The sequence below is a fragment of the Sinocyclocheilus grahami genome, unplaced genomic scaffold (genome assembly GCF_001515645.1).
Source record: "Sinocyclocheilus grahami isolate Dianchi unplaced genomic scaffold, SAMN03320097.WGS_v1.1 scaffold353.1, whole genome shotgun sequence".
Lineage (NCBI taxonomy): Eukaryota > Metazoa > Chordata > Actinopteri > Cypriniformes > Cyprinidae > Sinocyclocheilus > Sinocyclocheilus grahami.
In genome coordinates, this window is record NW_015505532.1 from 1,369,044 (window position 1) to 1,387,282 (window position 18,239).

Sequence of the window (18,239 nt, forward strand, 5' to 3'; positions counted from 1 at the left end):
GCAAGCTAGATTAAAGTGATTATTACGTTTTGAATATGGATATTTTTCTTACAAAAACGCATCGATTCGCTACAGGAGGCCTTTGTTCACCCCCCGGAGCCGTGCGAGACACTTTTTTTTTTTATGGAAGGGCGCTTTTTATTTCACGTCTTTTGGACAGAAGCAATGCAACACCCGCTGAGTGCCATGAAACAGCTTGAAAGATCAAAAACTATTTTTAATAGAACTCCGACTGGATTTGTCTGAAAGAAGAAAGTCATATACACCTAGGATGCCTCGGGGGTGAGTAAAACGCAGCCTAATTTAATTTTTGGGTGAACTAACCCTTCAAAATTATATCAGAGCAGTTACATTATTTAAAGGCTAATTTTTGTATTATCAGACAATCCAATGGACAATGCCAGAGGACCTTCTGATTTGGTCTTGCTAGTCATTTTTTCAAGACTAGTCATAACTTTGTCTGTTATATAAAAAGGTAGACTGGTCTAGTTTGAAAGTGAAAAGTAAGACTCGTTACCCCTTGGCTAACTGCTAGTTGGTCATACTAGTTTTGTCTTAATGTGTTTATGCAACTGGCTCAGAGTTATGGTGGCTGGCTGATTGCAAATCTATTCTCACAGATTGACGAATACTATGGAGATGCTGCAGGGGCAGGTGGACACGCTAACTGCTCGTGTGGAGGAGTTGCGCACTTTGGAAGAGCTCAGGGTTCGCAGAGAGAAGAAAGAGAGGAGAAAGACTGTGCACACGTTCCCCTGCCTCAAAGAACTCTGCACCGCTCCCAGGTACGTCCCGGTTTATTACGTCTGCAGTGGAGTAATGTTGTGTCATTAAAAAATGTGTCCACTGGCAAGAATGACACAAGAGATGATATTTCACTGTGGATTGTCATTTCCAAGAAAGAAATCACAGAATGAAAAAGACCTTAGTCAGGGTAGCGCCATATTTAATTTCTGACAGGAACAAAACGTGGCTGTGAGGGATAGAAGACTTTAAGTCTGTCCCTCAGCCTCGTTTTTTTTTTTTATAAAATTCATCAAATAAGGTTTTCATAAAATGTATCATACATTTGTATCATAAATTAAGGTTTATCATACATTTTATCATAAAATTCAATATGGCATCGTTTTTTATTTTTATTTTGTAATGTTCTCGGAGGTCCACTTATAATGTTATCAAGATTTTTACATCAAGAAACATAATTTAGAAGTAATTAAGAAGTTATTTTCTGTTCTGCTTTGACCCCCCTCATTGGAACACTGTTTGAATAGGCGTGGCGGATTAAAGTCAGCATGAAATTAATATTTCTTAAATGTAACTTATGGATCTTATTGCAAATTATAAATTTTTTTATCAAAATAACTCTTCATCAATATAATAAGTCTTCTCTCTGGTGACACTTGCCGGACTTCTCCAGTCTTATTAATCCCCCCCTACAAGCTTACTCACCTTCTTCTATCTTGCTCGCGTTCATCTTCCTTCCAATTAACAGCCAATGCACACAACCAAGTTCTGCCAAACATTTTTCTTTTTTAGAAATCTGTCACACTCGGATGTCAAAATACAGAAGATCTGTCTCCACATCCATTACATTGTGACTTTAAAAATGTCTAACCGTGCAACATTATTTTTGGTCTCTAAACCCGAAGTTTCTGTTCTTTGAATCCATCTTTGTGTGGTCTTTGTGCCTATGGTTTGGTGTTTCTTTTCCAGGTACGAGGATGGTTTCATGGTGTCTGACCCAGGCAGCGGTGACCTACAAGAGTGTCAGCCTGCTGACGAAGTGAACGAACATCTGCGTGTGATGGTGTCATCTTTGCGTGCTGCTGTGGCGGCCGAACGTGGACGGCGTGAGGCCGCTGAGCGGGAATGTGGCACTGTGCTACAGGAGTTTGAGCGGCTGGAGCAGCGCCTCATGGGGGCCGAGAATTGCCAGCGGCGCGTGCACGAGCTAGAGGCGGAGCTCCAGGAGATGCAGCAGCTCCGCAAGTCCCGAGCCTGCCTCCTGAGCGGAGACGAGGGCCTGGAGCAGACGCTGCTCAACTGCGCACCCGAGACGGACACGCCGGAGGATGCAGTTATGGCTGGAACGCAGAATGGGGATGTGAATGATGGAGCTGCACCCGTCCGGAAGAGTTGCAGTGATACGGCTCTAGATGCCATCTCTGCGGTCGATGCCTCAGGGAGACGCAAAGGCAGCTACGCGCTTCATGCCAACGGTGTCCGGAAGAGGGGCATGTCCATCCTCCGAGAGGTGGATGAGCAGTATCATGCCCTTCTGGAGAAGTACGAGGAGCTGCTCGGGAAGTGTCGGCGCCACGAGGAGAGTCTATGCCACGCTGGGGTGCAGACCTCCCGGCCCGTGTCCAGAGATCCGTCCATGAAGGAATGCAGGGTTGCAGAGCCCCAGCAGCCGCCCACTCCACCGCAGACGCCCTCGACTCCAGAGGCCCTGGAGGGCCTCAGCCGGCAAGTGGAAGCTGTGGACAAGCGGCTGAGCCAAAACACTCCAGAGTATAAAGCCCTCTTCAAGGAGATCTTTTCCCGCTTACAGAGGACCAAGAGCGACATAAACTCCACCAAAGGGAGGAAAAGCGGAAAATAGCCCATTTTGCTCAGCATTTGTGCCACTGATTTCTTTCCCTGGTCTTTCATGTAATGTCTTTTTCTTTTTAACTAGTCAGAAAGATGTTTAGATACATCTGTTATTTAGTACAGCTCATCCATGAATTATTTGGTGCCACACATCAAGAGATAAATGGTGGTTTTCTGGACGTTTTGAGTCTAATGTGCTTTTGCCGGGTTGGCCGTTTAGGGTAGACCAAATTACTCGCTAGCGGTTAAACTGTAACCATAATCACCCTAAAGTTGATCAAGCACAGGAAGACATGATTATTTCCTTTCTCCACATGTATTACGTTACAGCTAACCACAGCATTGTGTAACCACTTTTGTTCAATATTAAATCACACTTTGCTTTATAAGGTTGTTTGATATATTTATTACCATGAGCGTGGATGAATGAGTGAGTGAAGTGATCAGGATGAATCGGCTGTAGGGTTGTCTCTAGATGGAAACCCTTGTTCTGTGAAAAATATCACATGCAACATTTGAAGACTCTTGCAGCAATCCTTGTCTTCATGTACCACCCACAGACTGACCACATGATGCACATTTCACACAAAACTGGCCCGCAATAGCAGAAAACCACTAGTTCAAATCTGGCTGACTTTATGTCTGGGAGTTTGGGTGAATCCACAAGGAACTAAAGGTGCTCACAAGGTTGCTGTAATTGAGGAAGCCCTAGTCACGGGACTTAAGGTTTATCAGGTTAATGCCATCAGGTCTCGTGCAGAAGATATCCAGAGTGTTGTTTTAGGCACTTAATAGTAAAAGACACCAACAAGCAGAACTTTGAAGTTTATAGCAACTGGTTGTTTCACTACCAGATACACTGATCACAAAGTCTCCATACATTTGTTTCTACATCGGCCCATTTTTGGTGTTGTCAACCATTTTGAGTAACCCCATCCCTCATAAAGCTGAAAGTATACTTCCCTTGTAGCCCAATTTTTGTGTCTGCGTGGACAAGTAGGTCAGGGATGGGCAACTCCAGTCCTGGGGGGTCCAGTGTCCCTGCTGAGTTTAGTTATATCCCTCCATTGACAACGAGAGCCAATGAACCTGTTCGGCGCAAGCGTGCTACCTAGTGCAGGGATGGGAAGCGCCAGTGTCCTGCAGAGTTTAGCTCTATCCCCATTTAAACAGTTCAGGGATCAGGACTACACTCTGCAGGTCACTGAACCTCCACAACCAAAGTTGCCCATTTCTGCACTAGGTAGTATGCTTGCACTGAACAGGCCCATCCACGCTCATTATCAACGGATCATACTTTGAATGGCTGGTGTGCTCAATGGAATGAACACAGACTAACCAGACCTTATGCCAATAATCTGACCACATGATGCACATTTCACACAAAACTGGCCCGCAATAGCAGAAAACCACTAGTTCAAATCTGGCTGACTGGGAGTTTGGGTGAATCCACAAGGAACTAAAGGTGCTCACAAGGTTGCTGTAATTGAGGAAGCCCTAGTCACGGGACTTAAGGTTTATCAGGTTAATGCCATCAGGTCTTGTGCAGAAGATATCCAGAGTGTTGTTTTAGGCACTTAATAGTAAAAGACACCAACAAGCAGAACTTTGAAGTTTATAGCAACTGGTTGTTTCACTACCAGATACACTGCTCACAAAGTCTCCATACATTTGTTTCTACAGCGGCCCATTTTTGGTGTTGTCAACCATTTTGAGTAACCCCATCCCTCATAAAGCTGAAAGTATACTTCCCTTGTAGCCCAATTTTTGTGTCTGCGTGGACAAGTAGGTCAGGGATGGGCAACTCCAGTCCTGGGGGGTCCAGTGTCCCTGCTGAGTTTAGTTATATCCCTCCATTGACAACGAGAGCCAATGAACCTGTTCGGCGCAAGCGTGCTACCTAGTGCAGGGATGGGAAGCACCAGTGTCCTGCAGAGTTTAGCTCTATCCCCATTTAAACAGTTCAGGACTACACTCTGCAGGTCACTGAACCTCCACAACCAAAGTTGCCCATTTCTGCACTAGGTAGTATGCTTGCACTGAACAGGCCCATCCACGCTCATTGTCAACGGATCATACTTTGAATGGCTGGTGTGCTCAATGGAATGAACACAGACTAACCAGACCTTATGCCAATAATCAGCAGTCCTAAGCTCGGTGGCACGAAGTTCTAATAGTAAAGTTTTGCAGAACAAGGCTTACAATCTAGACCTCACCCTGAAGTGTAAAAAAAAAAAAACACCAAAAAAAAACAATGGTACAGCATTCATGTTGGTAAATGGAAGACAAAAGAAACTGTCTGTTCTGAACACTTTAATATTGACACAGGTGAACGGTAATCTCCACACAGACTAACCAGACCTTATGCCAATAATCAGCAGTCCTAAGCTCGGTGGCACGAAGTTCTAATAGTAAAGTTTTGCAGAACAAGGCTTACAATCTAGACCTCACCCTGAAGTGTAAAAAAAAAAAAAACACCAAAAAAAGAGGCACTAATCCATGGTAATGAAATATAAATGATCACTAGATTTCTAGTAGAAATATCTTATACAGTTACGTTGCTGTGAAATTCTCATGCAATGACAAAAGTTGTGACACCCATTAATTCCTAGCAATTATTGCATCTAAATGTTTCCGGTTGTGGTCATCTAACCTTGAAGCTGATCTTTATCCTGTACTCCACTCCCTCTTTCAGCACAAACGACTGCTTCTTAAAGGACTCCAGATCACCTGAGAGTGGAACAAACACACACAAACACAAGTTAGTCCAGCTTTCAAAACACACCAGCGAGTGCATTGTTTTGAACTCATTAAACTCATGAGTGCTCGTTCTCCATCTTCATTAGTTCACCATCTTTGTCTAACAGTTCTGTCTAGTGTCTAACAAAATAAAGGCAAGCGCCAAAACAGTATTTCATAATATACTGCTGGCATTCATATCATTTTAACAAATCTTTGAATAGCCGTTAAACATTTAAGGGCTGTTTACACGGCCTTAAACTTTTTATGCTTTTTGCCTGCTCTTTTACACGACAACGGTGTTTTGGGGACTGAAAACGCATATTTTTGAAGACGGGTTTCAAAGTGTACGTTTTTGAAAACGCCACCGTTATCGTTTCCGTGTACATGTTAGGCATGTGCAGTACGTGTCGATTTTAAAGGCAAGCGCGAACAAACATACACAACAATGGCGGAGTACATGGTTACATGGTATAAACTCATGAGTGCTCGTTCTCCATCTTCATTAGTTCACCATCTTTGTCTAACAGTTCTGTCTAGTGTCTAACAAAATAAAGGCAAGCGCCAAAACAGTATTTCATAATATACTGCTGGCATTCATATCATTTTAACAAATCTTTGAATAGCCGTTAAACATTTAAGGGCTGTTTACACGGCCTTAAACTTTTTATGCTTTTTGCCTGCTCTTTTACACGACAACGGTGTTTTGGGGACTGAAAACGCATATTTTTGAAGACGGGTTTCAAAGTGTACGTTTTTGAAAACGCCACCGTTATCGTTTCCGTGTAAACACCCAATACGTGAATCTTTGAAAATGGTGACGTCATGCACGTACGTAGTACATGTTAGGTATGTAGACATGTGCAGTACGTGTCGATTTTAAAGGCAAGCGCGAACAAACATACACAACAATGGCGGAGTACATGGTACGGTTGCTGCTGCTCAAGAGTTTGCTAACGCTTCTTCAGCAAAGTGTGGATTTAAAAAATTTTTTTTTCCAATTTTTAGAACAAAGAACATATAAGGGCAATAACATTTAAACTGAATGAAAACAAATACTTAAAATAAATAAGAATTAAATAAAAGCAATTAAAAAAAAAAAATCTCACGTCTGTAAACAAGTACAAATAATTACAAATCTTGGAGATCTTAAAGGTTTCTTTCCAGTTGACATCTTGAAATTGTGATCTCCAAAAACCAATGGCTAAAGGAACACTGGAAATTTGGCAAATCGTTCTAAGATAATTATTACATTTTTGTTCTTTTATATTTATACCTTCCGGTTTTTCGACTATATCATTTTCTAATAATTTCCTATGTTCTGAAGGAATGGCATTACTCCATTACTCCAATGGCATGTTACTCCTTAACAGGTATATAAAATGAGCATTTTTCTAAAAACTCTGAAAATTGAAGTGCATGACCATTACTACGATTCAGAAGTTGAGAAACCAACTAAATATTTGTTCTAAACCAATTAACTAAAAAAAGAGATTTATTTTGGTGTGTAATGTACTTATTATTCCTGATTAAGCATTTGTGAAGGGAAAAATTGTGTTTGTATATAATCATCCATGATGACAATGCCGGTTTGTGAAAATTGGAAAGTTTTATGGGAAGCTTGCTAATATTAAAATTACAATTAAGAAGAAATTCAATACCACCTACTTTTTCAAAAATAATATTAGGGATCTAACACCATAGCTTATCTTTTGAACGGATATCATTTTGTCTCCACTTAATTTTAAAAATGGTGTTAGATATTTCGAGATACTTTTTGGAATATCTATAGCCATTGCGGTGTAAACTAGTCTGGATAAACCTTCTATCATTTTGATAATAAAACTCTCCCGTTTAAAGAAAGGTCTCTCATCAGCCAAATGTTAAATTTCTTTTTAATTTTGTTCATTATTGGGGTATAATTAAGATTTATTCTTTCTTTTTAATCTTTGCATATCCCAATTCCTAAATAAGTAATATAATCTTTTATTGGAATGCCACAAAATTCAGACAAGTTACTGGGTCTTTCTTTTCCATGTTAGGAACTACAGTCTATTTGATTAAGTATGACGTCTCTGCTAACTGGGAACATTTAATCACATTATTGGCCAAGTGGATGCAAAGTGTGGATTTACTTCACCAATATTACAACCAACAGCGGAGATGCATCATATACAACATATAATCGTCACTTCCCAACAGGTACTGTTTACTAACAAGGTGACAGCGCCAACTACTGGCCTGGCGTACGTAATACAGCGTTTTTGGCCGTTTTCGCGGATATGTGCAAACGCAAATCGTTTCGAAAACGCTGTCGTGTATACGTGAAACTTTTTAAAAACGCAAGGGAAAGACGTTTCCGCTTTGGACTACATCGTTGTCGTGTAAACGTAGCATTAATTCCAACCTTTGACAAATCCAGTTTAAGACCACATTGTATCCCGTTTAAAAAAAACATGTACTCTTGTGTATGAGAGTCCATCTGTGTGAATGACCCAAGCTGTGTGATTTGGATGTGGCCATAAGAGGACATGAGTACGAGCGAGCAACTTCAAACTATCCAGCTTCCCGCATATTTTTATGTTGCCTGGTCTTTATTTCAGAAATTTGAATTTTTTTGAATGATTTGCATTTTAATTTTATGTTCCAAATTTTTAACATTAGTGAATAAATATTACAAAATGACTTGCAACAATTTGTTATGCTTGTTTTATTTGCTAACTTTAAATAGTCTGATATTATTTATAATGAGGGGGGGTTAAATTTTGTATATATTTACAAAAATGTAAAATTTCTATGGTTGATAAGAATGAAAAATACGTATGGCCAATAAAATCCTAGTCAGTTATGGTAGAGGTCTCATGTGTGAATGACAGACTGCAGTTGAATGCTGTTCCCAGCAGATGGCTGCAGGACACATATACTCTCCGTCTGCTCACCTTCTTCTCTCTCTGTGCCAGCGCTGAGCTCTCGCTTTCAGGCTGCTGTGCTTTATCTGGGTCATGTGACAGTAAGATTACATCGCACCACAGGTTTGGCTTAACGAAAACGTAAATAGCATTTACTAATAACGGAATGAATGTATGCAAGAGAAATGACCTCAGACTGTTAAATCACAACATATGCAATGTAATGTGATGAAACTATATATAAGAGGGGTATTTAAATGTATGCTACTATACTTTTTATTTATTTTTTTCTGTCAACATTATAGATTTCATGCTAACCTATCAATGTTGAAGTCTTACTTTCAAAAACGAAGCTGAAACAGGCAGGAACCAAAGAGGTTGGTGCGGCCGCGTCAAACAAGTATGCACTGATGAATGTTTATAGGTGAATAAAAGGCTAAATTGAATGCGTCCAGCATATAAAGCAATCGAGTCGTGATTTCCTTTCGACAACTGGACAACAATAATGAAAATATGAAAAATAGCTTTATTTGTAGTCCGAAGATGAACAAAAGTCTTCGGGCCAGATTTACTAACAGCTTGCACCATCTTTTGGCGTTAAAATAGTACTGTCAGGATTTACTAAAGACGCGCAGTGAAGAATTAGCGCTGAAAAGGTGTAGACAGTTATTTTTGTGCCTGACCTTATTGAATATGCATTTGTAGTTTCCCTTTAAGATGCAAAATGTATTGCACTAATTTGCGCTGCTCTCGGTAGATTGTGTTGGTCATTATGTAAATGAGATGTTGCGTCTGTGTTCTTTAATTTGTGCGTTGTCAGTAAATCACCTGCAGAAATTTACACACCCATCGGCGCGGTTTTGGAATTGCACTCTCGCGCTAATTTGCCCTGGTTAGTAAAACTGGCCCTTAGAGTTTGGGTGAGTAAATGACAATTTTCATTTTTGGGTGAACTAACCATTCAACAAAACAGGTAATCTCTGTACTCACCTTGCAGGTCAAGGGTCAGCGGGGCTGGAGCCGTCTCGCACATAAGAGTTAGCCGTGTCACCTGAACGTTGGTAATGTTGGGATCTGCGAAATTAACGCAAATAAGTACACAAGAAAAGCCACAGACATTTGTATATCTAGAACCTGAAATTAATTTTAGAAAATGTGAGGGATCCCCCCTTAGGTGACTATTATGGAAAGGAATTTCAAATTATGTAATTTCATCTGTGTGGATTAGTTTGTTCATTCATCATCCATACATACATACATACATACATAGTGAATACTAAACCAGAATAAAATATATATGGGTTTGGGTATCGTTTTTTTTTTTTTTTCGATACCGGTGCCAAATCGATACTTTTAAAACAGTTCCGGTAACTGAATCGATACTTATTAAAAAACTAAATAAAAAAAAATTCCCCAAAAAATGATGGATTGGCCATTAGCACTATAAACACATGATGTCCGTTTCATTCACACTGGACGCCAGAGGTCGCCCTCGCACAGAAAATCCACATATCCAGTCACAGAAGTAGCGGAACTCATGACCCTCCAGGAAATCCCTTATATGGACAAAGGCATAGCTATTAAAGCTGTAACTGAGTAAACAGAACATATAAACCTTTTGAATGATAAAACAAAGACAATAAACACTCGACTGCGACAATATAGTTTATCGGTGCTATTCAAGTCGTCTCTGATATTTTCATAATAATTAAGTATATTTATAATGCATTGCTAATCGATGTATTCTTTTTAAAGTAGCCTATGGAACATATTTTCTGCCTCATTCTGTGACAAGAAGCCACATCAGATCACAGAAGGAAGCATTTGACTGGTGTTGTGGAGTAAAAAGGCTATAATGTTCTCTTTTGTTAGACAACAAGTTTAGAAATGTGAATATACAAGGGAGGTTTAGCTGTAGGCATTTTAATTTAAGCATGTTTAGCTTAGTTAATGGAAGGCTACCTGCTGCCATCAGAGCAAGTGTAATTACTGCATTCACGCGCTCCTCGGATGCTCTCATTTCCCGAGTTGTGCTTTTAAGTCGGAATGTGAAAACAACATGGACAAGCTCGTTACTACAAAGATGTGTTGGATTTGTATTATTAGAGCTTTCCGACTTGAGTTCATGTGCATTTTCTCAGTCGGGAAATTATTTTTTGCGTGCGGTGCCGGTGATGATGCTTCTTACGTCCGTTTCTGAGAAATATATCAATCGATCGCTCAGGCATGGAACCGAAATGAGGCACCGAAATCTGCGTTCGGATTTGGTTCTAGTACATACCGGTTACATAGGTACTGGTGCCATACTGGTACCAGGTTTCGGTACCCAACCCTACTCCCTACTTAATGTTAAAATAATTCATCTTATTTCAGTTGATAGACATGGATAAGGTTGACTTCCTGAGTAATGTCTGACGATGACGATGACTTCCGGAAACACTCTGTTTGTTTGAGCAGCTCAACTTCTGGCTCCGCTAATGCTGCGAGATCTATTTGTTCTGTCGGTCGATAAAAGATGGAGAGGGGGTATATATGGGAAAAATGTTTAAAAACACATTTTTGCAAATCCGTTAGATGCCGCTTGTTCTATAAGGAACTCATGTCAACTTTATTATTTGTTTAGAGTACAGCCAGCAGTCCCCATTACTGACGAAAGCAGGTACTGCGGAAGCACCCCGCTGACGCTTATTGCAGCCCATCCATCATCCGCGCTGACGTCTCTGTGGGAGCTGCTTCATTCACTCTACATTAAATAATGAGATTGATGCGCGTGATAAAAAGCCTGTCTCTTGACGCCCGTTCAAACAGCTCTTCAGGTGATGGGATGAACCATAACACACCGCGTTATTGTAATGGCTGACTGCTGATAAAAACAAAAAGGAGCAGGATCTCGAGATACGTGACCTCGTTTTCCAGTGCTCTTGTGAGGGTGCTGGCAGATGACGCACAAGGACAGCAGCCAGAGGCGTTGAGGCCCCGTCTGAGAAGCGTTACCCAAGAGTCTACGGCTCTAGCCCAGAACAACACGATTTACTCAAGTAGGACACATTCCTGGATCAACATTATCTGATGGTCCTGGAACAACATGCGTATCTGGAGGAAGATCACGTGCTAATTATTTGGACAAATATTGCAGTCAGGCTAGATACCGGCAGCTACCTCGCAATACAAACTACAGCTCAGTACATCAACAATGCAACACAATATCAAATAATAAAACAAGCATCAAGTTCTTAGAAATGTAGACTTTGTAATCATGTTGGTTTCATGTGATTCTGAAAGACTTTTATTTTTTAATTCAGTGGCTTAAAATGTAATGTGGTGTAATCAAATATATTTTTATACAGTTATCTTTTTTTCCTTAAAATGTAAAAACAATTTACACTACCAAATGTATCAAACTTTTTACATACCAAACATTTGGGGTCAGTAAGATTTGTAATGTTTTTGAAGTCACTCACGCTCCCCTTAGGTTGCATTTACTTAAACAAATATACAATATAATTCAAAATAATATTAATTAATAATAATAATATTTTCTTTAAGATTTATTATTTCATATTTTATTCAGCATCATTACTCTAATCTTCAGTGTCACATGAAACATTTCTTATTATCAATGTTGAAAACAGTTGTGCTGCTTCATATTTTTGTGGAAACCATTTCTTTTTCAGGATTCTTTTATGAACAGAAAGTTCAAAGAACAGCGTTTATTTGAGACAGACATTTTCAGGAACACTATAATTCCAAATTTGTCAAAATTTGGAAAAATAAATCAAAAGTCAAGACAATTCAATCAAATCATGATATGGACTAGTGCAGTGGTTCCCAAACCTGTCCTGGCCCTGCACATTTTGTATGTCTCCCTAATCAGACACCCAATTTAGTTCTTGCAGTCTCTACTAACGAGGTAATGAGTGGAATCAGGTGTGTTAGATAAGGGAGACATACAAAAGGTGCAGGGCAGGGGGGCCTCCAGGACAGGTTTGGGAACCACTGGACTAGTGAATATTAAACCACAAAAAAATATTGAAATATAAATCCTGCATGTTCTACATGTCTCTGTGTGAATGAATCAGCACGTTGTTTGCCAAAATAAATTTAATTTGATTATAAATTAATGTTTTATGCCTTCATTTGATTACCAATAAATAAATAACTCACAGGATCCTAAATATGTATTTTTTGGTTAAACTTTTAATAAATCGCTATTCAATTGTATACGTTTCATGATTTTAATTAAGTAGACGTGCTTTCTGATTACCAAAATTGAATTTAACCATTAAAATGGAGGCAAAAATTCTAATAGAAAAGAACGGAATCCTGAAAAAACAAGGAAAGATAAAACAGATTTCATAGGGCCCTACTTTACTGTCACTTTTGATCAATTAAATGTGTCAATGGTGAATAAAAACACTTTTTTAAACAAATTTTTATGAATAATTACAGTTTTTTAAAGAAGCCACACCACATGTCTTTTTAACCTGAACTAATCATCCTTTGAAAGGAAAAGGTTTTTATTTATCTAACACTCAGTCATGAGGGGCCGCAGGGATCCTCTCTCTGATATTTCCTTAAGACTTTCAAGAACGGCCAGACCACCCTGACATTTTGACTTTATGCCCTGAAAGAAATATATTAAAACAATTCAGAAATTAGAAATGTTAATGTATTTTTAAATAAATGAGTAAATACAGACAGACAGATAAAACGCAGGAAGGAAAGGAGCGTCATATGACTCATAGCGGCCACTGAGGCGGGCGGAGACTACAGCTATATGCCAAGACATACTAATCAGACGAGCTAAAATCAAAGAGTGTTGAAAGGAGAGCTGGTCCATGGGATGAATTCTGGGAAAAGGACTGTTTGCATAGAAACTAGGTCGGAGCAGAGAGCGCGTGTACAATGAAGCGACACACACCTGCAACAGCATTGCAGTTGCCCAGCAGTGCCTCCTTGTACTTGCGGAGGCTTTCGTCATCTTTGTCGAGTTCCTGGATTTCTTGAAGGCTCTTCTGGGCCGGCGGCTTGTAGTTGACAGCCTCGCTGTCTTCGTTCTCGGCTGCGATTGCAGCTAGCTGCTCTGGTGTGGGCTCCTGCTCGGCCATGATTGACAGCTGGAGGAAAACATAAACAGACACAGGTCAGAGGAGAGGAAACAAACATGGCCCTTACCAAACGCGGCCCAAATATCATTATAGCAATGGAGATCTGACCCACATATAGTCATGTGATCAGTTCTTCCAGCGTGTTAATTTTTTATAATATTAATGAATTTTAAATGAATTCAACACACACACACACACACACACACACACACACGGACACACACACACGGACACACACACACAGCAACAGCAAACTCCAGCCATCAGCGGAAAAGGACTTGAGAAAGCGGCCTAATGTGGGCATCTGTATTCAGCACTATTGCATTAGTGGTCAAAGCCAATTAAAGAGTCAAATACACTGCACAGCGCACACACACACACACACACACACACAAGGGAGTGTAAATATTTTAGGATGACAGTGAATAATTTCAAATCAAGATTCAAAATTAATATAAATTTTAGATGTGTCCAGGTTTTTAAACTCTATTGTTAAAAAAGTTTTCAAAAACCTCACCAAGGCTGCATGTATTTAATCAAAAATCCAGTAAAAACAGCAATATTGTGAACCATTTTCTATTTAAATAACATCTTAACATAGTAAAACGCACTGAATTTGGGGAAAAATAAAACGGATTTAAAATGTCCCAATTACACGAAAATTGAAAACGCGTAAATACTCGAAATGACTAAATGTATTAATAAAATTGTATTAAGTTATATTATATCTCAATTAACTATAGCTACTACAGTTTAAGAGGTTAGGATCTGTAGATGTTGTAATGTAATGTTCTGCTCACCAAGACTGTATTTATTTGTTCAAAGATACAGAAAGACAGTAATAGTGTTAAATATTATTACAAAATAATGTCATTTACTCCTGTGATGAAAAGGCTGAATTTTCAGCATCATTACACCAGTCTTCAGTGTCACACGATCCTTCAGAAATCATTCTAATATGCTGACTTGCTGCTCAAGAAACACTTGTGATCATTATCAATGTTGAAACAGATTTATATTTTGTGGGAACTGCATGACACTTTTTATTTCCAGGATTTTTGAGGAACAGAAAGTTCATAACGGCATTTCTTTGAAATGGGAATCTTTTGTAGCATTATAAATGTCTTTACTGTCACTTTGAATAAAAACTTTCTTCCTAAAATAAAAACCTGACCCCTTTTGAACAGTAGTGTACAAAATTCATCAAATTCAGCATTAGACAAGATCGCTTTAATTATGATCAGTGAAAACAGGCTCTTCAGAAATGTTGATTATCAACCTCAGGAGGATGGATTTTATTAATATTGAATATTACAGACAATACTGCTATAAAGTTTGGGGTCTGTAAGATATTTTCTAATGTTTTTGAACGAAGTCTCTTATGCTCACCCAGGTTGCATTTATTCATTTAAAAATACAGTAAAAATAACAGATTTCTATTTAAATATATATATTTAAAATGTCATTTATTCCTTTGATCAAAGCTGAATTTTCAGCAGTCATTGCTCCAGTCTTCAGTGGCACATGATCCTTCAGAAATCATAATAATATGCTCAAAAAACATTTCTGTGATACCACCACTTTTTTTTCAGGATTCTTTGATGAACAAAATCAGAAGTAGTAAATACTTCTTACATTGTTCCAAAAACGTTTGATCAATTTAATGCACCTTTTGCTAAATAAAAGTATTAATTTCTTTCCATCAAAAATGGCTATTTTATATTTTTTGCACATATCTAAACACTTTTTTAAAACCTGTTATTTTTGAAGAAATAAATAATGATCAAAACAACAATTAAAAATCAGTTAATTGCTGAATTCATACTTGGTTATGTTCCTTTAGGAGCCGCTGCTACATTCATGTGTGTTTTACCCTCAAAGCGCCCTTCAAGTCATCAAGAAGAGAAATTCCACTTGGCCGCCAACAGCGTAACTATTTCTATAAATCCAACCACTTGTTTCAAACAAAGTAAAGGCCTGCCAGCTATTCTCACAAACAGTTGTAATGAGGACCACATATGAACGAACACAAGATACGAGCCGAGAGAGCCAGTGAACAACAAGGGAATGCACATGTGTACTAGAACAGCCTGCAGGTCGTGTATATCGAAGACAGATGTTTTTGCATAACACTTGCGTAAGACTCTCTTTGAGCACACTGCAGAACTGGTGAACGAGCTTGTCTCATGAAAACCCACAAAGTAGTTTTCTAAATAAACAGAACGTTGTGTGTTGGTGTGGACGCCAATATAGTTAACGTTATAGTTATCTTTAAAAAGTTCTTGGTGTGAACAGGCCTTTACTGTCATTTATTTTTGTATTAGAGGGTACGTTTACACAACAACAAATGTACTAAAAACAGATAAGTTCTTACTGTGTTTTTGTAAAGTTTTGTGTACAGACAACAATGTTATCAAAATAATCTTCATTCATGCGAATCTATGAAAACAACCAAAAACGCTGTATTATTCATGCCAGGCCATTAAACGGTTTTCACAAATTAGCATTTTTGTAGTTTACAATAGATTGTAGAGACGATAACGGTATTGTTTTCAAAAATGTGCACTTTGAAACTCATTTTTAGGCCCCCAAAACAACATTGTCATGTAAGTGAACGTCCAAAACTCAAAATACTTATCCATTTTAGTTGCCTTGTAAATGCCCCCACAATCTTTGTTTTGGAATCTTTGTATTATAATTAATTTGTAAAGATATTGCAAGTTCTAGTAAACCCCCCTATAAAATCCAACATCTAACAAGTAGTATTTTAACATACCAGTCAGAATTATTTCACCATCAAATTTTTCTGTTGAGCTCCATCTGGTTGCAAGATGATTCAAATTTTGGATTCAAAATGCATTTGAAATATTACAATTTATAGATTCGTTGCTCGTAATTTTACATTTTTAATTTGAGGGAAGCAGAACAGAAAAGCACCAGTGTCCCTTCTGGAACTGGCAAAAGTTAATTAAGACAGATGAAGTACAATCTGTTTCTGCTGAAGAATCAGTAAAACATGAAAACAAGGTCCCTGCAGCAAGTGCAGTTCAGCGAAACGCATTCATGCCCAGATTACATCACTTCAGCTGCCAGAGTAAACCAGTACAAACCCCATTAGCCATTTGGCAGTCGTCTCAATATTAATACACACAAGGGAGCACAGGGTAATTTCACACAGCTAAGTGTGATGGACTAGCCATTTAATATGGTTGTAACAATTATTGCCTACACATGGGCAGCATAACCAAGGGAAACAGAGCGAGCTGTCACATCCAGTTCAAGCACTCGACAGTGAAAACGGCTTGAATTTAACATTAGGGCCTTTCGCAATGTACAGTACTAAAGTACTGGGACGATTTTGCGCAAACTATTTCCCAGTACCATTTAAAGGGTTGCATTCGCACCGGCAGTGTGTACTAGGAACCGGTCGACAGCGACGTCATTTGTGCGCGGCGTTCAACAACGAAAACAAAGAAGAACAACATTAACAACAGGAGGATGGAGGACGCTGTAATTGGAGTTTTTTTTATTGTCTCTCGCGGGTAGGGCTGGGTATCCTTCATAAATTTTCGATATCGATACGATACCTTGACTTTGATACCGGTTCCTGAACAATACTTTTTTCGATACCAATTTTATTAAATCAATTTGAACAAGATTACATTATCTAAAAAAAAAAAAAATTTGGTTTTATTTTTCTGCTTGTTGATGTTTATACAGACACAGAGACTCGTCTCCTGAGTCACTGCACAAAGGAATAAAATGTAACTAACAAAAAATCAGTGCAAATAGTTAATAAAGCTCAAATAGTCTTCAGTTTACACATCTGTTAGGCTACATTTACACTAGTGCGTGTTTGTTTTAAAACGCCTAGCTCAGACAGAATCGTAATTTCTATTACTTTTCCACTGATTTACTGATAAGCATTAGCAGCTTCTAGCGCTGTCTGCCTGTGCTCTCTCTTCCATGATCGCTGCTCTGACTCAGAGGTTATAATATATTTAATTTCATCAACAATACATGGCCAAAACACACACGGCAATCGGAAGTTATTACAAAAACTTGATGGTGGTTTAAAATGAGTTGAGTAAAAGCGGAATATAAATCTTATTTATTGTTATGAAATCTATTTGAACAAGATTACATTATCTAAAAAAAAAAAAAATTTGGTTTTATTTTTCTGCTTGTTGATGTTTATACAGACACAGAGACTCGTCTCCTGAGTCACTGCACAAAGGAATAAAATGTAACTAACAAAAAATCAGTGCAAATAGTTAATAAAGCTCAAATAGTCTTCAGTTTACACATCTGTTAGGCTACATTTACACTAGTGTGTGTTTGTTTTAAAACGCCTAGCTCAGACAGAATCGTAATTTCTATTACTTTTCCACTGATTTACTGATAAGCATTAGCAGCTTCTAGCGCTGTCTGCCTGTGCTCTCTCTTCCATGATCGCTGCTCTGACTCAGAGGTTATAATATATTTAATTTCATCAACAATACATGGCCAAAACACACACGGCAATCGGAAGTCATTACAAAAACTTGATGGTGGTTTAAAGTGAGTTTTGAGTAAAAGCGGAATAATCTTATTTATTGTCTTATGCAGGGGTTAAATTGGGATTTGTTATGTGTGCGCGGTGGGGGGGGGGGCTCTATGGTATCGAGCATATATATATATATGTGTGTGTTTGTGTATGTATATGTGTTTTGTTTTATGTGCAAGTGATTTATTCTATTCCCACTAATCTCATTAATACTTTCATTTCAAATTCTTACATTTGATCTATAAATTCAATTGACACTGAAAAATACAACTGCATTAAATAATTATTATGAGATTATTTTAAATATTTTTTAATATACAAACAAGAAATTATGGTGGAAAT

At 38.4% G+C, this 18,239-nt stretch overlaps 2 protein-coding genes across 2 annotated transcripts in view; one reads left to right on the forward strand and one right to left on the reverse strand.

The window, feature by feature from the left end:
• LOC107548695 (cerebellar degeneration-related protein 2-like) overlaps positions 1-2,981 on the forward strand; it is a 3,801-nt gene extending 820 nt beyond the window's left edge. The window contains exons 2-3 of the mRNA XM_016229483.1: positions 621-785; positions 1,714-2,981. Coding sequence (XP_016084969.1) covers positions 621-785; positions 1,714-2,605 — 1,057 coding nt within the window. The 3' untranslated portion in view covers positions 2,606-2,981. The remainder of the gene's footprint in view (positions 1-620; positions 786-1,713) is intronic.
• Positions 2,982-5,239: 2,258 nt separating this feature from the next.
• LOC107548696 (rho GDP-dissociation inhibitor 1-like) overlaps positions 5,240-18,239 on the reverse strand; it is a 30,110-nt gene continuing 17,110 nt past the window's right edge. Inside the window, exons 2-4 of the mRNA XM_016229484.1 lie at positions 13,165-13,360; positions 9,234-9,317; positions 5,240-5,325 (exon numbers count right to left, since the gene is read on the reverse strand). Coding sequence (XP_016084970.1) covers positions 5,240-5,325; positions 9,234-9,317; positions 13,165-13,360 — 366 coding nt within the window. The remainder of the gene's footprint in view (positions 5,326-9,233; positions 9,318-13,164; positions 13,361-18,239) is intronic.